General features: G+C 37.8%; 1 protein-coding gene across 5 annotated transcripts in view; it reads left to right on the top strand.

The window, feature by feature from the left end:
• FRMD6 (FERM domain containing 6) overlaps positions 1-14,699 on the top strand; it is a 73,690-nt gene that overhangs the window by 36,210 nt on the left and 22,781 nt on the right. For 2 of the 5 annotated variants that reach the window (XM_082735155.1, XM_082735157.1), the window contains exons 2-6: positions 428-628; positions 5,691-5,781; positions 9,096-9,175; positions 10,652-10,728; positions 12,916-13,102. In XM_082735155.1, coding sequence (XP_082591281.1) covers positions 530-628; positions 5,691-5,781; positions 9,096-9,175; positions 10,652-10,728; positions 12,916-13,102 — 534 coding nt within the window. In that variant the 5' untranslated portion in view covers positions 428-529. Of the gene's footprint in view, positions 1-383; positions 629-5,690; positions 5,782-9,095; positions 9,200-10,651; positions 10,729-12,915; positions 13,103-14,699 lie in introns of all 5 variants that reach the window. The other 3 variants (XM_082735153.1, XM_082735156.1, XM_082735154.1) reach the window with 3 other exon arrangements.

Genomic DNA, 14,699 nt, shown 5'->3' with positions numbered 1-14,699 from the left:
GAATTTTGTTGTCGCGGCTGTTTTGTCATTGTGTTGGTTTATTTCTGGAAGCCTTCGTTTATCTCCCACGGGAGCTTGGAAGCTCCTCGACCAGGTTCTCTGCCTTTGCAAGCCTTGCAGCACATAGCACTGCTGTGAATGTATGAGGCACTCACTGGCTTTATGTTTAATTCATGACTGTGAATGAAAGTTTTAAAGCAGTTGATAGTGGGCAAAATACAAAACACATTTCAGGGAGTTCTCATTTATTAAGCCAGACAACCCCAGCTCTGAGACTTGCTGTCCCGGTACCAAGAGCAGTTGTGCGGCTGCTCATCTCCTGGCTCTCTCCTCGCCAGTCTCGCTGCCATTATTTATGGCTGGCTTTGGGGCTTTTCCTACAGCTATGAAACCTACGCAGTGGAACATCATGCTGCTTCTCCTGCAGGGTGTGTGATGAGGAGCGGAGTCTGGCTTTGGAGTGCTCGGAACCAGAGGAATTGCCGAGGACTCGGAGCCCAGCCCTGACCACTAGAGAGCCCACAACACAATGAACAAATTGAACTTCCATAACAACAGAGTCATGCAAGACCGCCGGAGTGTGTGTATTTTCCTCCCCAATGATGAATCTTTGAACATCATCATAAATGTAAGTAGATCCAACTTTAGAAATGTTTGAATATTCTGTTCCCAGCGGTGACCACATTCAGGTTACTACCTGGTGAAGGACGAAAGCCTTACAGAATGCGACTGTGAGTAATGGAGCAGAACTGGAGTGTTAAAGTTATCTATACAAGGATAAACTGAATTATGGCTTAAGAGCAGCTGCTTTCAATGTTCTTTCACCTGGGGGCAAAATAGCAGAATTTTGGTGACCGTATTATAGAAAAACTAACACCGTACTATTTTACCACTTTTTACTGAAATATAAATTTTTATTAATATATAATGTGTTTGCTTTTTAAATGCTTTTGAGTTGACACACACATGAAATGGTAGTAATTGCTAGCTTCTTACTGTGCGTCTTGATCGTTAATAGTAGCCTGAGTCTAGCCAATTTCAGGAAAGGCTGTGCACTTGAACACTAAGCTCTGGCTTTCAGTTTTTGAGTCAGAGTTAACTTTCTTAGTTAACCTGGACATTGAGGAATAGAGCTATATCTACAGCAAGGCGTAGGGATCTTAAGTGTGCAGCTCAGAGAATTTTTACAAGTGTATATACACGTGTAATCATCATCCAGCTTGAGATATGCTGTATTTTCAGCACCCCGGAAAGATCTTCTGTGACTCCACCTGGACAGTAGTCTCTACCCAAAGGGTAGTAACTGTTTCCTCCTCTGTAATTTGTTTCTGAACTTCATGCAGCTGAAATTATGTGTTGTGTTCTTTTTTTGTATCTGACTCCGTTCAGTCAACATTTGGCCTGTGAAATTCATTTACACTATTGCACGTAACACTAATTCCTTTTGACTGTTGTGTAATATTCTGTTTTGTCAATATGCCCTATTTGTTTGTCCTATTTGTTTATCCATTTATTGTTGATGAATATTAGGTTGTTGTAAGTATTGGGCTATTATGAATAAAACTGTTATGAGCATTTTGTGTGTATACCTGTACGTATACTTTTCTGGGGTTTATTCAAGAATAGAGAATCTATGCATGTCTATGTTAAGTTTTGGCAGAGGTTGCCAAACAGGTTTATAGTAATCAGAATCACGCCTAGCATTTTTCAGCCCCTCTCGCTGTTATCAGCTTTCATATTCTTCCTTTCACTGATTGTATTCAGATGGAATTAGGGAGAAACTTGCCTCAGTGCATGCCTTAAATTGGTTTTCTTTGCTATATGCTAATATATCTTTAACTCAATTGCTATATAAAAGAATCTCTCTAAGTGTTACACTGAATATATATGACATTTAATTAGCTTCATGAAAAAATTTAGACAAGAAAAGGTTCTACTTATTACCATAATTATTTTGGTTTTATTCTGACAATCGCCATAGTTTCTCAGTTTTAGTTTCTTGATTTACTAACATAACCTCGTTTTTGCTCAGAGGGATTGTTTGAGCATCCAACCTACCTCTTGGATGAATTTTATCATCTGTTGGACAGAATTTCTTTTGATTAACAACATCATTATTCAGAGTAACTGAAGTTGTTTTTGAGTATGTGAAGTAATGGGCTATTATTTTTACACTTTGTTTTTAAAAATCTAATGAAACTCGGCAGCTAATCTTTTTCAGTTTGGTCATGGGCAGAATACATTAACATGTAATTCTACTAATATAGGTGAATATGCTATTTCAGTTTTTATATAATTATTTTATAAAAAGATACCCACTGAATTTTTTTAAAAAATTCAAAATCAATGCATATAGGCTAAGCACTTAAGAAACTTCTCTCAGGGGGCGCGTGGGTGGCTCACTGGGTTAGGCCTCTGCCTTTGGCTCGGGTCATGATCTCGGGGTCCTGGGATCGAGTCCCAAGTCAGACTTTCTGCTCAGTGGGGAGCCTGATTCCTCCTCCTCTCTCTCTCTCTGACTGCCTCTCTGCCTACTTGTGATCTCTCTCTGTCAAATAAATAAATTTAAAAAAAGAAAGTAAAGAAACTTCTCTCAGTTCTGTTTATGTCTTTAAACATAATCCACTGATTGCATTGTATATCCGTTGTGTTCATGTAAACACTTATCCACACATAGGATATGGAACGAAACCTTCCTGACCTCAGGTAAGTGGAAGGCAGACTAATCTGTCTTCATGAGGAATTTTATTCATGAAAAATTTAGAATTTTCAAAGAAATTAATTTGTACTAAAATCTCAGCTGAGGAACGTTAGGAATAACACTTCTGTTACAATTGTACTATGTGATTGTGAGAATTGAAGGTTAGCACGTAGCATCCTTTCTGACACAACATAGTAGCTGCTATTATTACTTTAATTCCTCATCACAGATTAATTTTACGTGTCTTCACTTCCCTTATTTTGCAAAATTAGTGCAATATCCTCACAGGATGGTCAGGACTATGGATTGTATAGCCGTCTGTCATCATGATTAAGGAGGGTTTTTAGAGTCACAGGGACCTCACTTGAAATCCCTACTCCTTGACATACTCTATAGCCTTGGGCAAGTTAGTTGGTTTTCTTGTTTGTTTCATTGTTTGTTTTGTCTTTTTTTTTTTTTTTTTTTTTGCTTCTGTTTCCTCATCTATAAAGTAGAGATAATCTTCCTCTCCTCATCAGGGTCATTGTGAGGATTTTTTTTTTTTTTAAAGATTTTATTTATTTATTTGAGAGAGAGACAGTGAGAGAGAGCATGAGAGGCGAGAAGGTCAGAGGGAGAAGCAGACTCCCCATGGAGCTGGGAGCCCGATGCGGGACTCCATCCTGGGACTCCAGGACGGTGACCTGAGCCGAAAGCAGTTGCTCAACCAACTGAGCCACCCAGGCGTCCACTGAGCCACCCAGGCGCCCTCATTGTGAGGATTTAAAGATATAACATGAATAAACCGCTAATTGTAGTGCCTGGCAGTTGGGAATTGCTCAGTAAGTGAGCACTTAATAGAGTAGCACTTGTTTTAATTTCTTTGAGCTGTTTGTTCATTTCATTAGGGAGCTCTGTTAATGAAGCTCAAATGGAAAATCTGGACTCCCTCTAGGCCTATAAGATTTTCTTATTCCAGGGCACGTAGACTCCCCTGCCATGTCCAGACTCCTCTCTAGCAAGCTGTTGAACAAAGGAAGGAGGAGGGACCGAGTTAAGTAGTGTGGAGGCCCCTCATTGCTAGAAAACCAATTCAGGGCTGCCAAAGGTCTGTCTTTTTCCACAGTGTTATCTTTGTATTCATACGACTGCAGTTGATATTTGTGGTGTTGTTGTCTAACAAATTAACTGTAGCAAAAACAGTTTTATTAATGGTCTCATTTTGTCCTCATTTCTAAATATTTTTCAAACAAAGATAGTTTATTCCTTGACATGTGTGGTTGATATGATAGTGTTGTCTTTCTGCATGTGGGGTAAACTTTGTTTTGATCCTTCTAGTTTCTCCATGAGTTTGAACTAGTAGGGGATGTTTTAAATGATTTTAATCATCAAGTAAATCTTAAATATGGAAACTTGGTAAATTTTGACAATAAAATTATGGTAAATATACAAAAAATTTTTGAGTAATATAAACAGTGGCCAAGAGTTTATACCTGTTCACTAAGACTAAAGGAACAAGTCTTCTTTTTTGGGGGAGGGGGATATATTTTAAACGTGCTTGCTCAGTAACAATGACATTTATTTATTTATTTATTTCAAATCTTTATTTATTTTAGAGAGAGCATGAGCAGGGAGAGGGGCAGAAGGAGAAGGAGAGAATCTTGGGCAGACTCCCCACTGAGTGTGGAGCCTAACACAGGTCTCGATCTCAGGGTCCCGGGATCATGATGTGAGCTGAAACCAAGAGTCAGACCCTAAACCAACTGAGCCAGCCAGGCTCCCAAGCCACTGACATTTAGGACCAAATGCTGCTTTTATTACCACGTTCCATATGGAGTGTATTTTTAGATAATACTTTAATTCTTAATAGCTCATACTCTATATAGCACTTTTTAAAGCTCCATTGCCCCTGAAGATTAAAGAACTTGAAAAATTTCACAATCAGCTAAAACGTAGCCTTAAAGACTCATAATATGCAAATACAAATAACTCAAGCTTGTTTTCACAGCAGGTAAGACTTCAGAGCCACAGCCTTTCTTAATTACAGTTTTAAACAAGAATACTACTTACTTGGTAGTTGTTAGAGGTTTATCAGTAGGCTCCAAATACTTGATTTAAATTTAGCAGAGCAATAAAAAGTATGTGGGATATATATATATATACACATATATATACACGGAGGAAATGTACAGCATTATTTGAATAGCAATTACACAGAGTTACAGCATGGTTTGTTTGTGTACATAGTTTGTGGTTTGTAATTTTTCAGTTAACTTTGTATCATGTTTTATCCTAAGAGCTTTGTTTATGACATTTAAAAATACAGTCAAAACTAAGGATTAAGGTTTCCTTGGATGGTATGACATTTTAAATCTTAAATTTGTAGTATATTATCAAGAAGAAAAGCTTCCTTGTAAAGATACTTGTCTGACTCAGCTTTTGATAATCTGAGTAGCCTGTTTTGGATACCTTCTGAAATATTTATTGTGCACCATGGTTTTAGAATAAGACCTTGTCCGTGTGTCCTAAGATTTATGAGTCTTGTACAAGACAGTATTGGTACCTTACTACCATTTCATAAACATTTGTATTATGATAATCATTATTGAAACAGTGCAGAGTAAAGCAATTTCCTTGAACCAACGGTTGTTTCACTAGTGTTGCTTGTAGTTTTAAGATGTATATTTAGGGTGGATTAAATTGCCTGATTGTGGGGGTGCCTGATTGGCTCAGTCAGTTAAGCATCTGATCCTGATCTCAGAGTCATGGGATCAAGCCGGCATCAGACTCCCAAGTTCAGCATGGAGTCTGCTGGAGATTCTTTCCCCCTGCCTCTCCCTCCCACTCGCTACTCCTCCCACTTGAAAGCTTGATCTCTCTCTCTCTCTAAAATAAAATCTTTTAAAAATAAAAATTAAAAAAATAAATTACCTGATTGTGGCTCAGCGAGTGGGTTTGGTTTACTTGCTATCTCAAGTTGTGTTGTGTTGTGTTGTTTTTTTCTCTACAGGTTAAAATTTTGTGTCACCAGTTGCTGGTTCAGGTGTGTGACCTACTCAGGCTAAAGGACTGTCACCTGTTTGGACTCAGTGTCATACAAAGTAGGTCTTAGTCCCATCTGTGATAGAATTTAGCCAACTATCCCTGAGGAAATGATGTTTTATAGCTGTAACTTAATTTAGGCACATGGTGATAAGATTGTGATTATCAAAATACCCATAAGCTGGTCATTATTTTTAGTCTAGTATTCATTTTTTAAATCTTAACTGATCTATTTCTTTTAAGATTTAGTATTTTAGGCCATGTATTATAGTTTGAACTTAAAAATGGGTTCCTTTGTAGGAATCTAAATTTTGTGGTTTGTTCTTTTGTGTTTTAATGAACCAAGCTTGGTTTTTGTTTCCTTGCACTCTGGGAGCAGCTGGAGCTAGTAGGCAATTTCTTGAGTGTTTTTATAATTTCTTTTGTGATTTTTGACATTAAAGCATTAAAGCATAAGAAAAATAACTCTATTCAAGTTCTCTTACTCTTGACTATATAGTATAACAAAGTGATCTACTAATTTGCTCCTATTTTCTGTTTTTCCCTCTTCACACCTTCTCTTTTTTCCAATTAGACTATATGACATGGAGATAAGGGATCAGTTTTTTCTGTATATTTTCTGTAAAGGTTTTCTCCACATAAAGGGCTCAATACAAGTCTCTTCCCCACCCCACCCCCATAATATCTTGAATTAAGTTACTAGGATTTATCTGCAACAATTCCTGATGAGCTTTTTTTTTTTTTTTCCAAATCACGTTTTTAAATTTCTCTAGTCTTATGTCAAAAGACATATCTTTTATATCTTTGTTTAGTTTTTCAAGAATACGTTTTTATGAAATGTACTTAATTATATTTTATACTTCTTTATGGATCGTATTCTACTACTGGAATTGGTTTAAATTTAAAGGTTTATGACATGTTGAGAATCTGGTTAGTACCATAAAATGCTTAGATCTGCCAGGTGGGAAAGTGTGTCATGATCAGCTGATAAACAAGGCCGTTCTCCACCAAAATGTGAACCATTTTCAGTTGTCTTTTTAGGAGAGGCCAGAAAACATGGAGCAGGGGGCAACTCAAGAACCAGTGAATCCACCATTTGCTCTTCAGTTTCTTCCTGTAATAGTTAAAGTGATAAAACTACAAATGCTTAGCCCCATCCTTCTAACAGTGTATCCTTCAGTCACTCTTTTGAGGAAGGGTCCAGGAGAAATAAGATGCCCTATAGATTCTAAAAAATTTTCCTTTTATTCTAAACTCAAAGTTGATTCTTTTAATTCTATGACAACAGCCAGACTGTAGGTCTGTGTCGTTCAACAAGTCAGTCTAATAAAACCAGTTTACAGCTTCCTTAGATTTCAAAACGAGAGTCTTTAAGATACCATTTTTTTTAAAAGAGAGATTGTAGTGTGGCGAAAGAACATTGGAAAAGGAATCAGATGACCTGGTTCTAATTGTGGTTCTACTGCTAGCTAGCTGTGTGGCTTTAGAAATATCACTTGACTTCTCTTGACTTCACTTTTCTCACAGGTCAACTGGATATTACTGCTTCACCTGCTTTGTCAGATTTTGATATGTGCTCTTGAATTCTTAAAATATAAGGCCATGCTCAAACTGTCAGATGGTAGAGATGTGGTGGTAGTTTAAAAGTATGTGCTATTACACATGTGCTATTACACAGTGAACAGTCTCAGTTCAGTTTATTATATTGCTTCCTCAGATGGCAGCTCAAGCCAAACTCAAATCCTATTCAATAAGAAGGTTGTCTGGTCTTGTTCATTTCATGTTAATTGGTGGCATATGAGAGATGGGAGATAATTTAGTTGATCTGATAAGTGGATTTAAGTAGCACCCTTTTTTGTCCCTGGGACCTTTTTCCCTATCCCTTTCATTCAAATTGATTGGATTAATATGTCATTTATAAACAGTAGCTCTACCCTTCCTATTGTCTTAGGGCTCTTTTTCCATCAACCCCCCTCCTTCCCCCCACCTCCAGCGTTCAGACAGGAGTGACAGGAGTGACAGTGTGGTCAGGCTTGTTTCCTGGGAGTAGTCAAACAGACACTACATTTTTATGCAGCGCTTTCCATGAGCATACTCCCTTAGTGGTGTTTAGAAAAAAGGAATAAACTTTTTAAAAAAGCTTAAAACTTTGGGGGCCTAGGTGGCTCAGTGAGTTAAGCTGCTGACTTTTAGTTTTGGCTCAAGTCATCATCTCATGGTTGTGGATTGAGCTCAGCAAGGAGTCTGCTTCAGATTCTCTCTCCTCCCTTCCCCTTCTGCCCCTCTCCCTGCACACACGTCTGCTCTCTCTCTAAAATAAATAAAATCTTTTTTTTTAAACAGTTTTTATTTATTTATGACAGAGAGAGAGAGCGAGAGAGCGAACACAAGCACAGAGGAGCTGGAGAGGGAGAAGCAAACTCCCCTCTGAGCACAGAACCTGATATATGGGGCTTGATCCCAGAATGCCGGGATCATGATCCTACCCAAAGGCAGACACTTAATGACTGAGCCACCCAGGTGCTCCAATAAATAAAATCTTTAAAAAAGTAGACTTAGAACTTTGAGATAGGAATGCTGAAAGGTTTTGTTGTGAAATATCTCTTTTAAAAGATTTTCTTGGGGAAATCTGAAAATTTTAATATTTTTACCAGCTTGTCTTCACATGTTTAGATCATTTTTACATGAGTTTTCAACAATCATAGTTTGTGCTCATCTTAAGAACATCATCCCCTTGAGGAAACACTTTGGCATTCTTTTTTTGCATGAGATTCTTCTCATTCCACAGGATCAATCCCAAAGGCAGTGAGAGCAATGGCTTGCCATTTTATCAGGCTGTGTTATAGTGGAGAATAGAGAAGCAATAGTCTTAAAGGCTGTTGTTCACAAATTGTGGGTCAGGCCCCTCACTTGGAAATAGGTAGTAATCCTCAATGTCCCCTAATTTCTTACATAGCAGTTAGGATGGTGTTTCTGCCCTGTTTCATTATTCTGCATCTCTGATGATAATACTCTGTGAACTCAACAAAAGCATGTTTCTCTAAGAGCAAGGAAGCTCACAGTGCTGGAAGTTTGTGCATTAGGATGACCATAGAAACTAAGTAAAAACAGGAGGGAGAAGCTATTGTTTCTTCTAAATATTACAGATTTTTAATAGTATGTGTTCTGTATTGAAAATGCAAAATAATTCATAAAAAAGCTCAGTAATGTCTAACCAACCTTTTGTCTTTTAGTATCTTGTTGAGTTTTTGTGGTACTGTGTGACTTCAGAACACATTTACAAATCTTGAGGCTTTAAAAAAAAAAAACCTGTCTTTGTATATATTCTTTTCTTTTAAACCTTTGTCATCTTGTCTCCTTTTTTAATGTGCAGATAATGAACATGTCTATATGGAGTTGTCACAAAAGCTGTATAAGTATTGTCCAAAAGAATGGAAGAAAGAGGCCAGCAAGGTACGACAATACGAAGTCACTTGGGTGAGATTACATTTATAAGCAAAATTATTTTGATTTTTGAAAGGGTTTATTTTAGCTGTTATACACTAGAAAAAATATTAAATTTAAAAATTTTAATTCATAAAAATATTTTGTAGAGAATGGGAAAGGGAAATGACTAATTAAGTTCCACAATATCATGTTAATCAAGTGTTAGGAGCTTATAGCATATAACAGTAGATTTTAGATCTCTGCTTATATATGAGTGCCTGGGTGGCTCAGCTACTTAAGTGTCTGCCTTAGGCTCAGGTGGTGATCCCAGGGTTCAGCGAGCCCCACTTTGGGCTCCTTGCTCAGCTGGAGGCTGCTTCTCCCTCTCCCTCTTCCATTCACTTCCCCTGCTTGTGTGCACGCTCTTTCTCTCTCTCTTTCTCTCTCTCAAATAAATAAATAAAATCTTTTTTAAAAAAAGATATCTTAGGGGCACCTGGGTGGCTCAGTGGGTTAAAGCCTCTGCCTTCGGCTCAGGTCATGATCCCAGGGTCCTGGGATCAAGCCCCACATTGGGCTCTCTGCTCAGCAGGGAGCCTGCTTCCTCCTCTCTCTCTGCCTCCTTCTCTGCCTACTGTGATCTCTGTCAAATAAATAAATAAAATCTTTAAAAAAAAAAATCTCTTAAATAATGTTGGATAATAACTTTGTAGTAATTTTGGGATAATGCTTTGAAATGAAAACCATGGAAAAAATGCTTACTCCTCTTTTGTGACTCTATTATTAGCTGTCAAAACTGATGTTCTAGAAGTTACTCATAATTTTTTAATCTACTTTTACTAACCTTTGATACTTTGTTACTTTTTGTTTGGGTGATGTCTTTATTTAGTAAACATCAATTCCGTTTACATTGGGAGATCATTCACAGGGACTTCACCTAGTGTTTCCAGGACCATCCTAGTAAATCAGGAATAAATCCCTAGTGTCTAATCCCAGATCCTCCAATTTGTATTTTAAGAATTCTTGGGATAAACGGGAAGGCTTCTTGAAAGCCAACTACAAAGTAAGGCACATTAAAGCCTAAATAAACAAACAGCATATTAGAATTTGGTATGTGGAATGTCAGAGGAACAAGAGAACATTTGTAATGAGGAGCAAATGGTCACCACAGGGGATAGAGCTGAGAGAGGAGCTGGATCTCAACTAGAAATTTCCACTGGTATTTATTTTTATCTTCCCTTGTGTTGTCATTGGCATTACGGTGAATGAGTATCAGATACGTGATGATGCTTTATAACTTCCCAGGTTTGCATGAACTTGGTATCCATCCATATGGGACAGTTATCTGTCATCTGCCTGCCTCTACTGCCCTCTCCCACATTAGAAGTAGATAAAACCTTTCAAGACTCTAAAACTGTCCTGTAAATAACGGTATTTTGTTGATTTGGAAATCCCTTGTAGTAACTAAAAATATCTTGCTTTTTATATGTGTCTTTGTTTTAGGGTATTGACCAATTTGGACCTCCCATGATCATTCACTTCCGTGTGCAGTACTATGTGGAAAATGGCAGATTGATCAGGTATGAGGACAGGAATTCTGTACCTTTACTCTCCTGCAACACTCACCTTCTAACATACTGAATAAAGTCCCTGCATGTGTTTGTCTCCAGCTGCTATGATAAAAATTCCAAAGGGGAGGAATAAAAAAAAAAATCTTTTTATACACTCATGTATCCTCAGTTCCTAGAACAGAGGTTCAGTAGACACTAAATAAATATTTGTTGAATGAATGAATGATAAACTATCGATAAAAATGTTAATAATATCACTGCCGCACATTTTCCATACTCCACATTTTTTATAACAAATCAGTCAACAAAAAGATACTTCATTCGAGAAGGAACTAGCATTTTTGTGAAGAATAGAAAAACTAAAAGATTATATTCTTTTCTGGGGGTAGGGAAGGGAGTAGTAGGGCAAGCAAGCAAGAACTCTGCCTTATAAAAATGCATGGTGTTTATACAGCCTGGTTTTCTTTTCACTTTTGGGGTCTTGCTTCTGTTGTTGGCAGTAGCTTTAAAGCTAAGATTACACCCACTGGAGCTTTCCTGTGAGAATCCTAGATGCAGTTTGGCAAGGGCAGGTGACTGATTCTTTTTCCAGAAGTGGGTGCGTGAACAATACTATGCTCACAATACAGACCCAGAATTTACCATCTCAGAAGCTCAGTTTATCACTTTTATAGGAGGGTTCAGTGCCAGAAACTTTCAGAGGTGGTGGTTTTGTTGACCCATAGAAAATACTGGAAATGTGGATTCTGTTTTACTTCTTTACTTTTAAACTCTGAGAAACGCCATGTAAAAGAGACAGATATATTTGGCTAATGAGTTATATGTGAAGTTCACTCTTAATATTTGTATTTTGTAATACCAATATTTTAAATTTAACAGTAAAAAATATATGAACCCATAAATAATTTTTTTAAAAGGCTAAGAAACTTTTTTAGTTATTACAAGTTTATGTAAAGTTTTTACTCATTTTACCTACTAAGTGTGGAATGTGCTGAAAAGAAGCAAAATATGTTATGTAGCCACTAATTAACCCTCTGGGACTAATGAATGTTTAATTCTCCACGTTTTTCTGTCCTTTTCCCCAGGGATGAACTAGTCCAAACACTGTGTGGTCAGCATTATAAAAAGAAGTGTTCTGGAGAGTATTCTGTCCCGAGGGGGAAAAAAGTTACATAAATGCCTTATTTTTAAACTTTTCATACTTAAACACCATCTTAGTTGAAGTCAACCCATGTTTTTATTGTCATCAGCTAATGAGCTATGAATCTCAGGTAAACATTCGACCTAAAATAATAGGAAGGCAAATAAACTCCTTAAACACACATACACACACACACACTTTTTTTTCCCCTTGCATTTTTACTTTGATCACAAGGCATCCCATTTGCCTGTGACATTTTTTGGAGCTTGACCATGTTTTCCCCCGGTCAGCACTTCTTACTGTATGTATTTAATGGGAACTATATTTATTTCTGACCTCAACAGATTGTAATGAGTGCATTATTAGTATTTCCATTGGTGAGGAGCATCATGATTGTCATAACATGTGCTTATAAAACCACACCCATAAGGTAACATCTGCTTAAAAAATAGATTTAAGGCACGCTTTTTTCCCCAGTTCATTCATTCTGAGAAAGAAAAAAAAAAATGTAGAGTTAAATTTTTAAATGGGCACATAAACAGAAATATTTTTAAAAGGGCCTTAGAGTACTTGTAAACCAAACCAAAAGAGAACAGCAAAACATTAGAGCCAGGATTGTCCCTTCAGATTTGTCCTTGTTTATGAAATATGTGTAGCGTTATTACAGCAAAATAATTTTAATGTGGACAACAAATGCCTAGGCTTCTATACTAATCCTTGTTCAATGAAATGTTTACCATATTGGAGTGGAATGATTCAGACCTTGTTTCTATTCTCTGAATGAATCAAATGTTATAGGCCTCTGGAAATGGTATGTTTGCTGTTGGGTAGTCTAACTTGGAGTTCTGCCTCCCTGTGACCTGGGTGAGGCAGCAATCAGGTATTAGCTATAACCCTCCCCCCTTTTTTTCATGGAGTTGATTGGGGGGAGGGAAGAAGAGGGAGCAGAAACAGAAGAGCTCTTGTCACCAGATGGATAGCAGGATTTGGGTTCTGTTTACATGCCATCAGATTGTTCCATCAAATGTGAGTTCTGTTTTCTTTTATTTTCCCAGTGACAGAACAGCAAGATACTATTATTACTGGCACCTGAGAAAACAAGTGCTTCATTCTCAGTGTGTGCTCCGAGAAGAGGCCTATTTCCTGCTGGCAGCCTTTGCCCTGCAGGCTGATCTTGGGAACTTCAAAAGGAATAAGCACTATGGAAAATACTTTGAGCCAGAGGCTTACTTCCCGTCTTGGGTAGGCACTGTTTTCAAATTTTAAAGTGTTTTCTCTAGCACATTTCTAGTTCATTATGCTGCTACTCGTGTTGCTTCAAGAAATGGGAACCCAGATGTTTGTGGCCAGGAAAACCTTTCATGATGCCCAAATATAAATTTAACACTTGAGAGCACTGTACACATGATCTCTCGATACAGCTCATCTGCTCCTTAGAGTTAACAGGCAAGAAGATTGCTATCCGTACTAACTAGGGTGCGACTTGGATTTGCTGGCCTGCTTTTGGCATTTGCATTGTCTTTGCTTTCTTCTTATTTAAGCTTCCATCTTCTTCCCTTTGGAGGGAGAAAAACATAACTCTGTAAAAAGTCAGATCGTGGGTGCCTGGGTAGCTCAGTGGGTTAAGCCGCTGCCTTCGGCTCAGGTCATGATCTCAGGGTCCTGGGATCGAGTCCCGTATTGGGCTCTCTGCTCAGCAGGGGGCCTGCTTCCCTTCTTCTCTCTCTGCCTGCCTCTCTGCCTACTTGTGATCTCTCTCTGTCAAATAAATAAATAAAATCTTTAAAAAAAAAAAAACAGATCATACTCACCCCCACCCCCCACCTCTGGGCTCTGTAAGACTCTCGACAGAACATTTTGCATCTCCTTTTCAAATGATATGTTTATCTTTTTCCTCAAGTAAACTGTTGTTTAGTATCTTCTGAAGGACAGGCACAAACGTCACCTTTACTGTTTGTTCAGCATTTCAGAGTGAGGTGCTCCACGTAAGTTTTTGTGGACAGATTAACAGTGCTCCAGTTGTTGAAGAGAAACCACAAAAGGTGTCAGGCTTTTGCATATCAGTGTCTCTGATTAGCCCATATTTTCATTGCCTGGTTGTTGTCAGGTATTCACTGAATCTTGGTCCTTTAAAAATCCGAGCTCCCCGTCAGGGCACCACAGCCTCCAGTATGCTGAGATCTGAGTTCCTTCAATCTTTGGGATCACCAAAGCCACCTACTTTGGTGCCCTTACAAATACTATTTTCTGTGAGTTCTTTGACTGAAGAAAGTTTGACAAATGCTCACTTAGGTGATCTCCATGTAAAAGGAGGCTAGAAGGAAAAAATCTGTAACTCTGAGTTCTCAGCAAAACCTCTTAAATGGCCCAGTAATTGATCATGTATAATTCAGTAGGAAGAAACATAATGTCAGTATCTGTAAAAACATTTTCAATCTAAAAATTCTTTAATTTTGTTATTCTGATCGTTTTAAGCACTAATCTTTTTGCTGCCTTCACATAATTCTTTCCATATTTTATAATCCTCATTGAACTAATCAGCACCTTTCTTAGTCTGAAGCTGCTGGCTACTGTATATTTGGGGCATTTAAAGGCTCAGGCTACTGTCCCATGAAAACCTGAGCCATGGTGAATTGTAATGAATGCTTGAATGAACTTGTTTTCTCACAAGTATTCAAATTGAGCGTTCATAACAGCGTTTTATGCAAAAACCAGAAATGTTTCGGAGAATTCCTCTCAGTCCCCTGCCTTCTTTGGATTAACATTTAGAACCTCCCACTCTGGCTGTAATTTTAGAAGAGTTAAGTAGGATCCAGAACCTGAAGATAATGTTGACAGT

This window comes from Mustela nivalis (assembly GCF_964662115.1).
Source record: "Mustela nivalis genome assembly, chromosome: 6".
NCBI lineage: Eukaryota > Metazoa > Chordata > Mammalia > Carnivora > Mustelidae > Mustela > Mustela nivalis.
The sequence above is the reverse complement of the archived record's forward strand: the minus strand, read 5'-3'. Positions and strand labels throughout refer to the sequence as shown.